The following is an 18,068-nucleotide window of genomic DNA, read 5'->3' on the forward strand; positions in this document are numbered from 1 at the left end:
TGCCGTTGTTGTATAACATCAATCACTTGTGCTCAGCTACAGTATTAATCATTCAAGGAGATGTGCCTGTGGTATTTCCCCACGGGGAAAACACGCAGCCAGTGATGACTTCTTGTGTGTAATTTATTTGCTGCTCAAGTTTGTTTTGCTCATTTCCTTAATTGTGCTTGGCTGTATATTTTTGGATGCTTTTTTTGTTGTTTCACCCCGAAAGATGCTTTGAAATGAATGAGCTACGAGCAAGCGAGCGACTTGGAGCCTCAGCAAAAAAAAAAAAAAAAAAAAAAAGCGATTACTGCAAGTGTGATGGCACCCAAATTACAGTGGGTAGTGTTACAGAGAGCAAGGACAGGCACGGCTGTTTGACAGAGATAGCAATTACCACTTCTTCTCTGTCCAGCCCAGCTCCACATAAGCAGGTGGTGTCACGCTTAGGAGAAGTCTTGATTATTTATTTAAGAGGTAATGTCACATAATAGCCCATTATATCTGAGAATGCTTTCTTTTTAAGCCATTGTACAACAATTACATGACACCTGCATAAGCACTTGTGACAACTGATATAGACATTTGTTAACACTCTTGCAGGCCAATACAAACTAATAGGAGCTGTCATAGAGGCCTGATTGTCCTCTTTGATGTTAAGCTGACATAACAGCTCTGTGATAAAATGACAAAGTTTGTTAGGATTTTGACATTTCCATATTTGAATGACAATGCGTGTTGTGACAACTGTCTTTAGTAGCTTATGAAGTTTGTCATGTCAGATTGGCATGATGCCGATTAAGGGAAATATGTTGAGGCCGTCACAGTGAATGGATACTAATTGGTGTTATTTCTATTTGGCTGCACTGTGTCAACATGGCATCCTCACAGTCAGCCCCGCCCTCTTGCTTATTTATTTAGCAATCAGTTTATTCATTAAGAAATCAGTTCACAATTCAACCCCTGACTCTGAGTGGGTTAAAAGTTGATTGAACACCACTGATGTCAGTCGTGTGCGCGCATGTATGTGTCCGTGGGTGCGTGGGTGATTGGCTAAGGGAGGGAGTGGTTGGGGTTCCAGAAGAAGCGGGCCCTGACAATAACTCCATTCGCTGCTGCTCTCCCCTGTCTGTTGGACACCTGGCAACCCATCACATTATGTGAACCTGGCAACCCATCACATAATGTGAGGACTTAGTTTAGAGTAGAGCAGACAGCGAGACGGTGGGGTGGTGATGGTGGTGGCGGTGGGTGACAGCAGACTGGCAGGTAGTGATAATGTACTAATTGTACCATTGTCCCCCCTCATGAAAGGCAAAGTGGTGAGGCACCAGGCGCTTTGTGTGTGCGATGAAAGGGGGGACTGGGGCCCATTGACTCGTGGAGTTGCTGGGTGAAGGTTTGTCGAGCGTGACAACACGCTCGGCAGTTTTGATATCTAACTTCAACACATGGAGGGGAATGGCCATGTCTCGCTTCCACCTCATCTTAAAAAAGTGTGAGAGAGAGAGAGAGAGAGAGAAAAAAAAAGTAAAAAAGAGAGAGAAAATCTCCAGTGAAAACAAGTTTTGTAGATGTATGTGCCATGGGTCATTTTAAATATTTCTGTCAGTTTTGTCATGTCACAGGAAAAAGCAAACGTGTTATGCAGATTATCTGTGTGGGTAATATGTCTTTCAAACAGACAGTGCACAAATTAATCATTTCTATATCAGAAATAATAAAATAAATACTGTTGAAATAAACATTAGCATGAACACAGAATCCTTCTAAAGTCTAAATCCATATTTGTTGAGCTATTTGACAATCTAACCAGGTATGCATTCCATTAGCAACATACAACAACATATCTCTTAACCATGTTAGCTCTGATTGCTGTCTCACAGGCCAGTCTGGTTTAGAAACGTCCAATAATATTCAGCTCATAATCTGTTTTAGGACTGTCTGTGCCTGTCTGTGTAGAGAGCAAAGGTGGACACCACATTAGCAGAGGTCTTGAAGTCAAGCACAGAGGACATTAAAATACACTTTAATTACATTCCATTGGATTTTTACTTCATAAGAAAATGATAACATCCCCTGGTTATCATCATGCAGACATAACCCCATCATTACACCCCAAACAAACAAGCCATGGCTCAGCCTCTCCTCCTCTATAGCTATTTATCCCTATCTATTTTCCCGTAATAAAGGCAGTCCTTTTGCAGAATTGAATAAAAACATTTAATCAAGTCCTTCTCAGAGTCTCACGTGACATCCTCTTAAAGGCCTATATGACCCAGCAGACATTATTATATGTCCATGAATGTTTTCATAGATAGAGCTACAGGTCTAATATCCTCTGGAGGTGGCTGGCTACCCTTTTAATCAGATAAAAAAAGTTTATCATTATTATTAAAAAACTTATACCATTATAATTTTAGTCTTCAGTTAAGTGAAGATTTCTTTTGTTGTTTTCTCAGAGCATTAGTATAGTCCTTCCATTCATTAGCCACTCAGCAACATGTAATAAGCAGATTCATGCTAGATTCATGCATGTTGGTAGATGCAAGGTTTAAGGTTTTCAAAAAGAATTACCATTTGTAGGCAAAGAATAGTCTGAATACAGGATAAAAACATGTTGCTCAGTAATACATTATAATGCTAAAAAGTGTCTTTTATATAAAAGACTGAAATTCAGTTTGGTACAGTACATAACCTGCTATTTTAAGATCGTTGGTCTCCTATGGCCCACCTCCTGAAAACCAATTATCTTAATTCCCTCAACAACGCCTTTCTGGAGTTGTTGAATTCTCGGTTAGTCTGCTGTCAGCCACAGCTCTCTGCAGCACAGTGGGTTTTTCTTGCCTCAGTCCCCAGCACCTCCTGTCAAAATCCACATTGAGAACAGGGGGGGTCTTGTCTAGTTTCTTTACTCGTTCTTGATCTCAGTGCTTTTTATTTGTTTTGCTTGATACAGCCACAGCAGCTGCAACAGCAACAGTAGCACTGGCAGCTCAAGTAGGAGCAGTTTCTCAAAGCAGATGACTTCCACTCAGGCAAACACATATACATAACATATATAAAAAACATAAACAAATCCCATCAATGCGTTTTGGTACTTTTCTGACTGAAATACAGTGACAAGCTCTGATGAAAGGGCCTCTCCTCATATCCTCCACACTAGCATTGCAACAGTTGTTCAGAACAAAAAAGCTACACTAACACATACAAATGTCAGTGTGCCTTCAGAAAGTCTGGAGTGAGCGGCGCGTAATTGATTTGGCTGGTAGAGAAGCTCGGAGGTGTTGACACATGCTGGAGGACTTCAGGTCACAGTGCCAGTGTCGCTCGGTAATGATGCCTTCGCCATCGTACGGTGTGACATAGTCTCAGACAGCGGTAGAAAGCACACAGCGGGCAAGACGAGGGGGCGTAATTGTCCATTGGCCCTTGCTGCCTCAAATTGAGTGCCTCTCTACATCGTGGGCAGAACCTTGATCTGACTGCCAAATGCCATTGGGGTTTTTTTTTTTTTTTTCTTCATTGCAGAGGATTTCGTTTTTGAAAGGAAAAGTCTCTTCCCCCCAAAAAACAATGACTGTGAATGAAATATATCTCAACTCTGGCATTCTCTGGGTCCTTGAATCCAGAGGAGCGCTGTGAGTGCGAAATTCTTTGAGATAAATGTTCAATGAAAATGCGTTTGTAAAGAGATAAAGGTAAAAGGTAGAAAAAACAAAATCAAAAAAAAGAAATAAAAAAAAGTCATTTCACAACATCAGAGAGAGAGCGAGAGGAAACTTTCAATCTTTCTAATTTCTTACCTTCCCTAAGCGCTGTCATCATTGCATGCTGCCAGACAGGCTTTCTGTAAAAAAAGAAAGAAAAAAGGGATAGCCAGTGGTGTGGAATTAAGCTCCTGCCAATAACAGGCAGTGCGTCCCTGCCCTCCTTTTATGGAATTCCTGAATGGAGTCAACGGCAACATTTCTCAAAGCGTCACTTTCGGTGTCGCAGATGAGCGAGATTGGTGATCGTATCTGCATGCTGAACAGAATTAATCTGGCCAAGGGCTGACACATGCGTGAGATGAGGAGAGAGGAGGTGAAGGTGTGTTTTGTGTGTGTGTGTGTGTGTGTGTGTGTGTGTGTGTGTGTGTGTGTGACGTTTGACCTGTTCACTATACGACTCGTTGTGTGGAAATAGGGCCAATATTCTGCTGAGGCGCACAAGGCCACGTGTAATCTTCTCCGAGGATTACACCCCCCCCTCTCTCATTCACTCTCTTTCTCTCTCACTCTCTCTCTATCACTCACTCACTCCCACCCCCGGGTTCTGCATCACTCTCAATGCAGCCACACTCCCTCTCAAGCCGAGCACAAACAGAGCTCTCTTACATCAATACATGTCTAGCATGTCTAGAAGGGGTGAGTGGAAAAGTTGGTGTGTATGTGTGTATGTTTGCTTATGGTTTTGTTGTTTGTGTGTGTGTGTCTGTGTGTGTTTGTGTGTGTGTATGTGTGTGTGTGTGTGTGTGTGTGTTTTGTTTGTGGGGCGGTCTAAGTGTATGTGCATATTTGGATCCCAAGTCATAAATGCACACCAATACACATGATGTGAACCACATTCCAAAGCTGAAAGACATTTTTTTCTATTGCCTTGCCTATAACCCATTGCATCTGAGTGTGTGTGTATGTAGCGTTTGTAGTATGTGCATATGTACTGTATGTGTATGTGTTTGTGTATATGTGTATGTGTATATGTACTGTGTGTGTCTATATATGTGAGTAAATGTGTGCAGACTTCAAGAGCAGCACATTCCCATACTAAATATTAATGTCCCCTGATGTCATTCTCCTCCACCGTGATGCTCTAGCCCTCAGCCATGCTCGTGAGGGCAGCTGTGAGTCTCAGCTGTCTTGGTGCTACCTTCCCAAACCTTGAGCACAGCAGACCATGCAGCATACAGTTGTTTGGGCCCCTTGGGGGTACAGCCATCTGTAACAGTCTCACCCGTCCGGGAGCTTTGTGTTGTTAGTCACATCATAAACAAATGGGCAAACAAAGCAGCTACTAGTAGGATTTGTGTTTCCCATGGATAGGGAGGCCGCGATCCGAAAGCCGAATCATCTTCTTCCTGTTGTTGTTTATGGTGGAGTTTTGTGTCTGTTGGTGTGGTTGTTTGTTTATGACACATCTTGGTTTGCTTGAGCTCCTTGCTTGTAACCAAATATGTAGGAGAGCCGCAGAGAGGATAGTGCAGACTGATGAGGTCTGTATATATACTGACCTGCACTTGGGTCAACAGACCCACATTATAGAGAGAGGTCATAAAATAATCATCTCTCTCTCTCTCTCTCTCTCTCCCTCTCTCTCTTTCTCTGTGCTCTATCTATCTCTCTTTCCCTTTCTCCCTGTTTCTCTCTTTTTTTACACACACACACACACACACACACACACACAAACATTCTCTCTATCTTTCTCTTTGTCATTCTCTCTCTCTCTCCCTCTCTCTCCTGTAGCTGTACATTCAGACGACCACGCTGACCATCTCGGTGAGCCTCAGCGCCTCCGTGTCCCTGGGGCTGCTCTACATGCCCAAAGTGTACGTGGTGCTCGTCCACCCGGAGCAGAACGTACCCAAGCGCAAGCGCAGCCTGAAGGCCGTGGTCACCGCCGCCGCCATGTCCAACAAGTTCCTCCCAAGGGGGGCCTCAGACCCTTTGGGGAGGCCAAGTCGGAACTCTGCGAGAGCTTGGAAACACAAGGTTAGTGTCACATGATGAAGGGAGACAATGTGTCTGTGTGTGTGTGTGTGCGTGTGTGTGTGCATGTCCGTGTCTTGTGTGTAGCGTGTGTGTGCATGTGTGCGTGTGTGTGTGTGTGTGTTTTTGCTTATGGTTTTGTTGTTTGTGTGTGTGTGTCTGTGTGTGTTTGTGTGTGTGTGTGTGTGTGTGTGTGTGTGTGTGTGTGTTTTGTTTGTGGGGCGGTCTAAGTGTATGTGCATATTTGGATCCCAAGTCATAAATGCACACCAATACACATGATGTGAACCACATTCCAAAGCTGAAAGACATTTTTTTCTATTGCCTTGCCTATAACCCATTGCATCTGAGTGTGTGTGTATGTAGCGTTTGTAGTATGTGCATATGTACTGTATGTGTATGTGTTTGTGTATATGTGTATGTGTATATGTACTGTGTGTGTCTATATATGTGAGTAAATGTGTGCAGACTTCAAGAGCAGCACATTCCCATACTAAATATTAATGTCCCCTGATGTCATTCTCCTCCACCGCATGCTCTAGCCCTCAGCCATGCTCGTGAGGGCAGCTGTGAGTCTCAGCTGTCTTGGTGCTACCTTCCCCAAACCTTGAGCACAGCAGACCATGCAGCATACAGTTGTTTGGGCCCCCTTGGGGTACAGCCATCTGTAACAGTCTCACCCGTCGGGAGCTTTGTGTTGTTAGTCACACATCATAAACAAATGGGCAAACAAAGCAGCTACTAGTAGGATTTGTGTTTCCCATGGATAGGAGGCCGCGTCCGAAAGCCGAATCATCTTCTTCCTGTTGTTGTTTATGGTGGAGTTTGTGTCTGTTGGTGTGGTTGTTTGTTTATGACACATCTTGGTTTGCTTGAGCTCCTTGCTTGTAACCAAATATGTAGGAGAGCATGAGGAGGGATAGTGCAGACTGATGAGGTCTGTATATATACTGACCTGCACTTGGGTCAACAGACCCACATTATAGAGAGAGGTCATAAAATAATCATCACCTCTCTCTCTCTCTCTCTCTCTCTCTCCCTTTCTCTCTTTCTCTCTCTCTCTCTATCTCTCTTTCCCTTTCTCCCTGTTTCTCTCTTTTTTACACACACACACACACACACACACACACACAAACATTCTCTCTATCTTTCTCTTTGTCATTCTCTCTCTCTCTCCCTCTCTCTCCTGTAGCTGTACATTCAGACGACCACGCTGACCATCTCGGTGAGCCTCAGCGCCTCCGTGTCCCTGGGGCTGCTCTACATGCCCAAAGTGTACGTGGTGCTCGTCCACCCGAGCAGAAACGTACCCAAAGCGCAAGCGCAGCCTGAAGGCCGTGGTCACCGCCGCCGCCATGTCCAACAAGTTCACTCCCAAGGGGGGCCTCAGACCCAACGGGGAGGCCAAGTCGGAACTCTGCGAGAGCTTGGAAACACAAGGTTAGTGTCACATGATGAAGGGAGACAATGTGTCTGTGTGTGTGCGTGTACGTGTGTGTGTGCATGTCCGTGTGCGCGTGTGCGCGTGTGCATGCACGTGCGTGTGTTTGTGTGTGTGTTTTTGTGTGTGTGTGTGTGTGTGTGTGTGTGTGCGCGTGCGTGTGTGTGTGTTACTGTTTGTTGATGCTACGTCTTCTGAATTCGCAGACTGTTGTTTTTTTGTGAGATGTGATGTTTTTTTTTCCTGTTTTCCCTTTCTTGTTTCCATTATTTTCCTTATTTGTTTTGTTTTCTCAGCTTTTGGTATTATTTGGACATGTAGACAACAAATAAACGAAAGTGACAATGCCTGTCACCAATGCCAAGCTGGTGACAGAAGATAAATGCCTCGGTGCATGAGCAGTTCCTATCTGTATAAAGGACAATTCTGGAAAGAAAGAAAACATTTGCAGTATTTTAGTTTGTTTGTTTGTTTGTTATGTAATAAGCAGAAAGTGAATCATCAATGGGAATGCTTTCAAAAATGGTCACAGATGTTTTAGCAGAGGTGTACATGTATATCCATTTGGGATCTATTGGTTGAATGCAGGAAACACAGCTGAACAACTACTCATGATTTGTTTGTTGGAGATCAACAGGGTGCTTCTGCTACAGAAGCAAGCCTTCAATGTGTATAGATAAAGCCAGTGCCAATAAAGGCCATGTACAGATACAGTATGTATGCCTGTGTGAGATGGAAGAATTAGGTGGAAAAATACACCTTTAGTCATTATCCATATTGTGTTCCCAGGTAATCTGCACAGGTGCATGCCATGCGAGTTCAATCCCACAGCTCGACTAGCTCTAATTACCTTCCTGTCTTCTATTTAGCAGCGGAGCTAATCTAACGCACCTGTACCCCAGCACTTCCTCTGAGCGACAGAGGAGCGGGATCATGATTATTATGATTAATATTATTATTATGATTATGATTATTTGAATTATTAGACTATTAGCTAAACTCATCTTCTGGAGAAGAGAAGTCTAAACGAACTCAAGGACTGTATGCAGAAATCTGAGTGTTGATTGCCTGTCATCTATGGGAAGTGTTTACTGTATCTGTGTGCCCTCCCTGGGCCTCTCTAGTCCTCCTGGGCCCTGGACTAACTGCAGCTCTCTACTTATGTGTCAGATTATAGCGAGGGTGGGGAGCCCGGTGAGGGACTGTAGACAGACGCCCAGGTAACGGCCCTTTGGTTTGGTTTGGTTTGGTTTGATTTGGTATGATCCGGCTCGCCAGCACTCGCCACCACACTGAGCCTCCCCCCACTGAGTCTGTCTCTCTGAGCTCCTGTGCCTGCTTTGGTTATGTCACATTCGCCAGCTTGCTTCCACGGTTAAGGAAAACGAATCCCCTTTCTGTCCATCTTGAGTAATGGCTGTAAGTAAACAACACTCTTAAAATGCCACCTACCTCTACAGGACTCTCCACTCTCACCCCCACCCACCGGCACCCTTTTCCTTTCTAGACAGCTGCTGGTTTTAATGGTGTTCCATGCTACTCTGTATATGTTGCAGGGGCAAGCAATTGCCGCACATGCCAGTAATTTGTTTTTGCATGATGGCAAACTGAGAAATTAACAGTAATGGGAGAAACAACAACTGCTTTGAGAGGAAGATGAGGGGGGGGCTAAGACAGATGGAACTGTCAACTTCAATTTTTTCTGGACCATCTATTTTTTATCTCTGTGTAAATATTTAAATAAGGTTCATTTGTCACTGCATGCCAGGGAGGACGGACGGGGACGGGATAGAGAGAGCACCTTTTCCCGGTCTCGCCCGTCTCGGGGAGCTGTCAGACGGTGCCCTCTTAGATTTATCCACTCCGACTTAGCCAATCACCGGAGCCCATCTGGCCGAGATTGGCATATTTGTGTGCTGATTGCACAGCAGAATGGTTGCGCCGAACTGATGATGGTTTTATATTGGAGGACACAGAAACACACACACACACACAGACAAACAAACAAGCACACACACACACAAACACAAACACAAACACACTCACACACCATTCATCCGCACATACAAGCACACCTATTTCAACTGGCAGCCTTACCCTCAAACTTTGTACCTAGATGTGGCAATATCTTAAAGAGCAGAGAGGACATGTGAATTTTATGGATGAAATTAAACAGCTACAGACATTATTAAGAAATATTGTTTTGTGAAGTACTTTATTGGTTACTTCAGAGAGTTGACTTTGAAATGTACACAGAAAGAAATGTTAATGCAGCCCCCCAGATTTCCAGTCCACAAGTCTTTTACAGATACTGACTTGATGTTAATCTGAAACCTCATTGAAAACATTCCTAATTCATAAATTTATAGAGGAAATTTTAGAAGCCGTCAGCACAGTGTGAAGTTAAGTATCTGCCCAACAGAGGGAGCTGTGCTCATATATTGTTTCCCCCTATCTTCATTAGTTTGACACAGTGTCGGAGTGCTTAAAATGCTCTCTATCTTTATGGGCTTCTCTACAACACAAATGGCAGTATTCCCAATGCGTTGGCTTTGGCCCATTCAACTGCCTCGCAGAGAATATGTTTTCTGCTATCTCTCTGGCATGTCTCAGCAGGACAAACTGCCTATGCTACTTATCTATGCTTTTGTTGGAACAGCACTGCATGTACTGCCTGGTGCACAAAATACCTGCACATGATTTGATGTATCTGCATGGGACTGAGATTTCTGTTAAAATAGCAGTTTATCAGAGCAGCACGATTTGTATTCTGACAAGATGCTCAGCTTATGTTTCCCAGGACCATGGTTGTTGTGACGGGGGGTTCCATAAGAATGTTATATATGTAAACAAAACACTGCACATGCATTGATACTGTTATGCTATTTCACACTTTGGAATTTGTATCTGAATGCTTACATACAGGAAACTGACAGTATTACTGAATGATGCCATCTGCGTGTGTACTTTATACTTCTGGTATACTCCTTGTATAATATTTGTAATATCATGAATATGAGTATTAAGTTACTCTACTGTATATACAGTGCTCTATTATTGTCAGTCTTAATGTGTGTGTTACTCTAATAACATTTGCTGTGCAAACCAAATCTAGTCTGAGATAAGTGATCCTCCGAAAGGGGAGCATTTTTCTTAGGAAATAATGAACTATGCCCTTCAAACCTAATAATGTGTCCCTTTATGTTGCTTCCAGCTTTGTCTTCAAAGCAAACGTACATCAGCTACAGTAACCATGGCATCTAAAAGCGACTAAGCCCCCCGCCACTCCTCCCTGTGGCCCGTTGGTCAGCTGAAGACTGGAAATGACAACACGAGGCAGCAAAGGGTGATGGGCAACAGGAAATAAAAAATGATACAAGGAAGAATCAAATAATATTTTGGGATCCTTTCTTTTTCCATTTCAACTCATACAGGCAGTGTGAGAGGGGGAACCTGCCACAGAAATGACAGTGAAATCTCCCCTCCCTCAGCCCATCCTTCGCGTTTCCAAGGTAACAGTGAAGACAGTGTTTTCCTTCTGGAGTTTGTATTGTGTCTTCATGATGGTTTTGTTCAAGCTTGACTTATGTGAAGTTATTTTTTATATAAATATTTTCAATGTTCATGGACTATTATTTAAGTTTTTGTGTCTGCAGTGGAGCATCTCTATATTTAGAATTTTATTTTATTTAGTTTATTTAAAGGAAGTGCTGTCAAAGATTAAAAGCCTATTTGACACTCAACAAATATGTTTCATGGCACCACTGCACCCCACACTCAAGAAAATATCCATGATATTCAAAATATCCATCCTTTTGAAGTTCACACACTGTATAGGTGGCTGATTGTAAATGGTCCTGTCCATTATTTCTGGAGAGCGAATTTGGTATCAATGCTGTATTAATAGCTATTTGACATCACAAAGGACAATGATGCTAACTATTTGTTGATTCACAAGCAAACAAAAGGCAAATATAATATGCAATGTCCAAACACTCTTTCATACACTCACACATAAACACAGATGCACTCACACACATAGACACACCCACCCACATACACACGCACTCACACACAAACAAACACATAGACACACACCACACACACACACACACCCCCACACACACACACACACACACCTCCACACACACACACACACACACACACTACACTCTCTCTTTCATCAACACAGGGGTAACAACTGTAGTTCCTTTTTTCATTTGTGTCCTCCAGCTCCCCATTAATCTGTGATAATGACAACAGTGCTTGCAAAATGGGTCCATTATTTACACTTGCCGGCGTATAGGCACGGCTAGCGGTGCCTATTTCGTCCTGGCTTGTGTTGTTAAATTGGTTGAAAATGGAACGTGCGTATTCACGAGGCGTGATTAAACCTTTCTGGCGATTTGGTCAGGACTACTCATCCCTCTTGTGATAGATGAGTATCGTTTCCACAGTGACCAGAGTAGTGGGGGGACAAGAGGAGTAATTATGGGCTGTCGATAAAATCCTAAATCAGATGTTGAGATAGAAGTGTGACCAGGTCGATTTCAGTCAAATTTCTGTTAAATTGCTTGGTGTAGAAAACTGACACTGTCTATTTTCAAAACATATGAAATTTGATGACAATGGACAGTATTGAACAAGGGTTTTAGGCTTGGAATAATTTGACGAAACAACCCTATGATTTAATTTAGTTTTTTTTATTTCATTCTCAAATATGTTTTGACAATTTGGCAAAACAGACAACCTCTCTCGACATGACAGTGTTGTCTAAGATAAGCTGGCAACAGAAATGCCATTGTGAAGCACAATGACACACTGGATGTTTGAAAGTAAAAAGTACAAATCTTTTCAAAAAACATAAACAGACATAATGTGTCAGCACAAGCACAGTGGGGATAAATCTGTAAACAAATATGTTTCATGGCGCCACTGCACCCCACACGTATACAGAACTGCCACTTAGTCCCCCTGGGGTGCAGAGTCTGTCTCAGAGGATAAGATCAAAGCCCTTCTTTGTTTTGAAAGTAAAATATGCATGTTTATGTGATTAACATTTTGCTAAAGCCCATGTGTTCTGTTGTGCGTTCATTAATTTTTTAGGCAAATGTCACAAGAGGTCTGCAGCAAGGCCAAGGCCTGTGTATGTTGGGCATACTGCAAAGTGATTTCATCTCCATCTCAACCCCCTTTCCCATCCTCAAAATACACTCAGGCCTCTCACAGTTTGGCCCGTTGAATTATGCATGTCATATAACCATAAAGACACATCTCTGCCACATACCGAGGATGCTGCCTCTGCTCGCGTTGGTATGGGAGCTCCATTCTCCTGAGCTCTCCATACCTTCCTGAGTTTAGTATGTAATATGAAAAATGCAACACCTACTGTACTTCATAGTCCTTGGATGCAGCGGAGCCAAAATTAGTTGTACATCTGAGGTGGGCTATTTCAAGGTTATTTTATCCAGTTAGTCATTCATAGTTATATTCCTAAAAGTGCTGTTATTCCTGGGGAAATCCCAAGGTTAATAGTGTACATAATAATACTATGTTATTATGTGGCACATTTTATTTGGCACCTTGACAGTATTTAAGTTATTAACATGAATTTGTTGTTTACTAATAAGGTAAAAAGCCACAAAATGTTATTTGTTCATGGGTGATTTAAGCCATATTAGGTGTCACATATGCAAGATGATTGGTGGACTGCTTGGTGAAATAAATACTCTGGGCTGTCTGGCTGACCACAGTCGACTGTTGCCCAAGTCAGAAGCTCAAATGGATGAAAACAGCATCACATTTAACATCCTATCCTAAACCTGGAGTGTAAGCTTCCCATAAATAGTGTTGAGAAAGTCAGTGATCACCAAAATATCATGTTTATGGTTAATTTAGCAACAGTTAAAAACAGTTAAAACTTGGTTATTTTTGCAGCCATTACCAAAGAAATACTTTCAAAACACATTCATAATTAATTATTAATTAATTAAATTAAACTGGAGTGATGATTTGTTAAGGTCAAGAAAATCTTCATCTTCAAGATACATTCCAGGAGTGCTGACTTTCACTAACAGCACTGTGATATTTATAAATACTTGCGTCACTCTGAAATCAAACGCTGTGTGACAACATTATATAGTAACCATTTGTTATTTAAGCATTATCATAGTAAATGTTTTGTCATAGTGGCTGTTGGCATGACTGAGGATCTTTCTTTGTCTGTTTGTGTGGTTGTCTCTGATTGAGTGTCATATAGCAAAGCTCATATTTACTGTAACCACACTTTATCTTGTGGGATAGTGCTCAAATAATAACTGGTGAACACATACAGTAGTAACAGTAAGTAAAACCATTGACTGGCATCTACCAACAACTGCCTTTAAACCCCATAGCTTTACAATTTATCCACCAGTCATACAATTGCAACATACAATGAAATATATGCATCAGCTCTCCTCATTGTTGTTTTCGAAGAATTGACATTATGAGAAACAGTGCTCCAAACTATATACAACAACCCGTCTTGATGCTTGAAGGCCATTGTAGGACCCCATCAAACTCTAGTCAGTTATGTAGTTGTGCATTTTTCCTTGATGCCCAACCCCTCGTGGCCTCTTACCAAAAAGGACACGTCATTTCAACCAAAATAGTTGTCATTTCAACCAAAACAGTTGTCATTTCAGTCAAATAGTTATCTCTATGACAAGCACATGTAGAAATTATTTTTTGTTGTTCAAGGGCCATGGCATTAATATGCTCTTGATAGTATCTAAGGCACAACTCACTTGGAGATGTTTAAGTCGGTATGATGTCACTGCACAATACACTACATTTAAAGGCATTCAGTATGTTATACTGGACTTCGGACCAATGCTTGTCTGCTTGTATGATCTCCAGAAGGAAAACCGATAAATAAATCTCTAAAGATGGTATGTTTCATTTTCCTTCAATCCGTGGTTGTCAGTTCTTTGCTTCGATAAAAATAAAATTAAAAAAAGGACAAGATTAAATATTTTTGAAATCTTCAGATGAAGTATTGTGGGATTGTTTGTAACTGTGTAAAATGATTTGCTTCCTTTTTTGCTTCCCTGTCTCCTTGATTTGGTTACCAATGCTCCAACTGTATGTGTTGTTATTCAGAGTAGAGTATGTGCTGACCCAACTAAATGGTGAGGTAATTTAAAATAAGAAAAATAAATTGACCATGTTTGCTATGTGTATTGACAAATTTAAAACAAAATGAAAAGTACATATATATATATATAAGTATATAATTGCAGTGCCTGGATATTTATTAATTATGTATAGAAACTTATGAAAATGTGTAGAGCATGTTAATTTTTTTTACAACATATTTCTAATAAAATGTTTTCCAGTTAAAATTGCCTCATCTCATTTAACAGAACAGTCTCTTTCCTCCTTGTCTCTCATTTGATAACTCATTTCTAAATTAGTTTCAGTAGCACAGGCTCATAACAACAATGATGTTTTCTAAAACAAATCGAGTGGGGCCCATTGAGATGATTGACAGCCGACCACGCCACTTTCACTTTCTAGGAGATTCAAACCCTCTTTTCCTGCCCACCACATCACCCACTTATAATGTAGCACAGTATCCCTCCTCCATGTTCTCGTCACTTCCTTGAGGAGCTCACTTTACCTCATCCTCTTTCGGAGGTGTCAGTATACACATATACAGATTCACACGCAATCTCCACTATACAGTAGGCATCCCAGGGCCACGGCCAGCGAACATTGACCTTATTCACCTGCAAGTTCAATCACCTACTTACTGTACTCAACTACCATAAGGCATGCAATAACAAAAACACTATGTCAGTGCAACATTTCTTGTTTTTTAATCTAGTCTAGTCTCAGTCAGTTTGATGGAGATTTAAAGACAGGTACTTTTAAAAGACTTCCCTGTTAGTAGTTTTATTTCAGAAACTCACTGTAGAATCACTGTACTTGATTATGCAATCACACTGTCCACACAATCCTTGATAACAACTGGACTCGGTGCTTGTTGGCCCAATTATAGCCCAATGCACTACACCTTAATTACAACCTTGAACTACATCAGGAATGTGTCTTGCTGCTCATCTAAACACAAGAAATGTCACATCAAACATCCTCGCAAGTAGTTTGTACCAGAGCCATAAGACATTTCAGTATTATACTAGGCTGCCTGCTATTTGAGCTGCCTCTGATTGCCAATATGTTTCTAGCATTGCCAATATGTTTCCCTGGGCGCCGGATCAAGGGCTGCCCACTGCTCCAGGTGTGTATCTGTGCTCCTGATGAGCTTACTGTTCCTAGTGTGTGAGTGTGTGTGTGTGTGTGTGTGTGTGTGTGTGTGTGTGTGTGTGTGTGTGTGTACACTACCCCCGGATGCAGAGGACAAATTTCCTTCAGGTCAAATAAAGTTCCTTAACCTAACAGTGAAGCCATGGAGGTATTATATAGCACAGGAGATAGACATAGAGAGGAAGTTATGCCCCCATTCATTCCAATGGTTGGTAGCAAAATTCAGCCAAAAGTATACTCAGTGGCCTGCTGCCATCCGTAAAAATGATGTTCATCCTGCTCTCTTCCACTCTCATTTTCACAAACAAGCCAATTAGGCAGCAATTAGGTGCTACATTACTGATGAACACAAATTATGTCATCATTGTGGATTGGCTGATCCTCAGCAGGAAATTGACAGCTCATCCACCAATCCACGTAGACAGTAAGCGTTCGTGCTGTCAACCAGTAATTGTGTATAAAAATAGGGTTGGACATTAGCACTTGAGGGACAGCATTTTAAAGATGGTGGATGTTAACTGGCTGAAGCTAACCCTTCCAAATCCTGGTCTCCTGAGTGAAACAAATGGACTGACTCGTCCCTGTCTACTGAACAGATGCATGTTTTTATGCTATCATTCAGGCCGTCTATCAGTGTCTGCTAATACAAAACAAATAAATAAACAAATAAATAAATATAATTGACAAATTATGTTTTCTTTAAATTTGTATGCATACAATGGTCTACCATACATGAAAACTGAAACTATGTGTGGCAGTGATTTCCTGCAAGTGATTTGCAAGATGTAGGCCTACAACATATAACAAAGGATTTAGCATGCTTCCTGGCATCCATCTGAGTTCTTCTGTAATATGTGTATCAACAAAAACAAATAAACAAATATGTTCAACAAATATTTTGCTCTCCATTTGTGAAGCATCTCTGTTGTGACAGTCAGAGATTTTTGAGAATGACCATGCTGTTGAAAGTAGCCTAGCCTAAGCGCACATCGACAAAGATTTAGCTACTGTATGACTTGAATGCAAGACAGAGGCTTCAGTGGACTTCTGGCTGACCTGACAGCAGGTAGAGGGTTTTTGCTGGACCGCTGGCTGCCTTAGACTTCAGGGCGACAAATTCTCGGGCTTACCCACTTGAGTGCAGAGGAATCGCTTAACTGGACTGCTTATGGTGACTGGATGGAGGAGGGTTTCACTGGGCTTACTCTGCTGCAGGAACAGGATGTCACTGACTTGAATGTGAGTGGAAAGCTTCACTGTTCCTGTCAAGTTTAAGGATTCAAGTGGATTGAGCTAATGGTTTAAAGGTAAGACTTACAAATACAGTGATACAGTGCTGTCTGGATTCAACTGAAGCCACATCCACACTACTGTTTTCATTTTAAAATGCTGTTTCAAAGCTAATACAACACAGACACACACACACACACACACACACACACACAGACACATACACATACACATACACACACACACTTAGAAATCACATTCTTTCATGACCATTCATGCAACTGTCACCATTGTAAAATGCATTAAATTAGCTTTCAAATAGCATTACAGATGCTACCAAAAAAGTAAGGCCATGAAGTTTGTATTCTATTCATCATGCTGCATTCACCACTAGCAGGCTAGTCGTGGAAGTTGAAATGAGTCATGGAGAGTTGAAGGTGATTTTTTCTTGTTTTCTTGTGGAATAGGGGCATATGTTGGGAGATACTAGTCTGGGACACGGCAAGTCTGGGAAAGGAATTCCAATCATGAGTCACCAGGCTCTATTCAGTATGTGAATATGGATTTTTCCAGGCTAGGGCATATACAACCATTGTCACATAATCCAAGAACAACATCAGGGAAGAAAACATGAGACTATCAAGGACTATCAAGGTCCAATAAATACACACATACGCCCCTAACCAAACATTTAACATTATAAATCAATTGGATGCATATTGCTATGTAGTAAAGTAATATTGTACACCACTTGAAAGCTTGGACTCTTGGGAATCCATACATGGCAACCTTTTTCATGTACAATATATATATATAGTGATTTACATTGTAAAAATAAATCTTACTATGTCTCAATTAAATTTACTAAAACTGCCCCCCTCCCCCTCATTTGCCTTTGGTGCTTCCCTACCTTCTAGCCATAATGCATGTCCTTAGCCATGTGTAGATGCAGCATATTGGGTCTTTAAATGTCCACAAGAATCCATAGAAATAGAATACTCAAATTACTCATGTTGTTTTATCCAATATAAGTCGTGCAGATTTATAGTCCATCTTATACACACACCCATTGAAAAAATGAAAAAATACTAAATAAAAAAAAAATACTAATACTACCAGAAAATACTTTTGTGTGATTATTCCATATGTTGTGTAGTCATTCTATATCAGAATGTAATCCAAATAACAAGAAACTGTTACCATGATTATGCTTCTACACCAAAGGGTTCATACAGTTAGGCTTTTATTATCAGTATGCATTTTGGGTAACCAAAAGTCCTATGGGGAGTCTCCAGGGCATTTTGCAAAACGCATGGACATACCTTTACAAATAATTGTGTAAACTACTCATCTTT

At 41.4% G+C, this 18,068-nt stretch overlaps 1 protein-coding gene across 1 annotated transcript in view; it reads left to right on the forward strand.

Moving 5' to 3' along the window:
* Positions 1 to 14,558, forward strand: part of LOC125293603 (metabotropic glutamate receptor 4-like) — a 132,643-nt gene extending 118,085 nt beyond the window's left edge. Inside the window, 3 exon segments of the mRNA XM_048241597.1 lie at positions 5,490 to 5,630; positions 7,067 to 7,172; positions 10,388 to 14,558. Coding sequence (XP_048097554.1) covers positions 5,490 to 5,630; positions 7,067 to 7,172; positions 10,388 to 10,437 — 297 coding nt within the window. The 3' untranslated portion in view covers positions 10,438 to 14,558.
* The last annotated feature ends 3,510 nt before the right edge of the window (positions 14,559 to 18,068 follow it).

This window comes from Alosa alosa, chromosome 4, assembly GCF_017589495.1.
Source record: "Alosa alosa isolate M-15738 ecotype Scorff River chromosome 4, AALO_Geno_1.1, whole genome shotgun sequence".
Taxonomy (NCBI): domain Eukaryota; kingdom Metazoa; phylum Chordata; class Actinopteri; order Clupeiformes; family Clupeidae; genus Alosa; species Alosa alosa.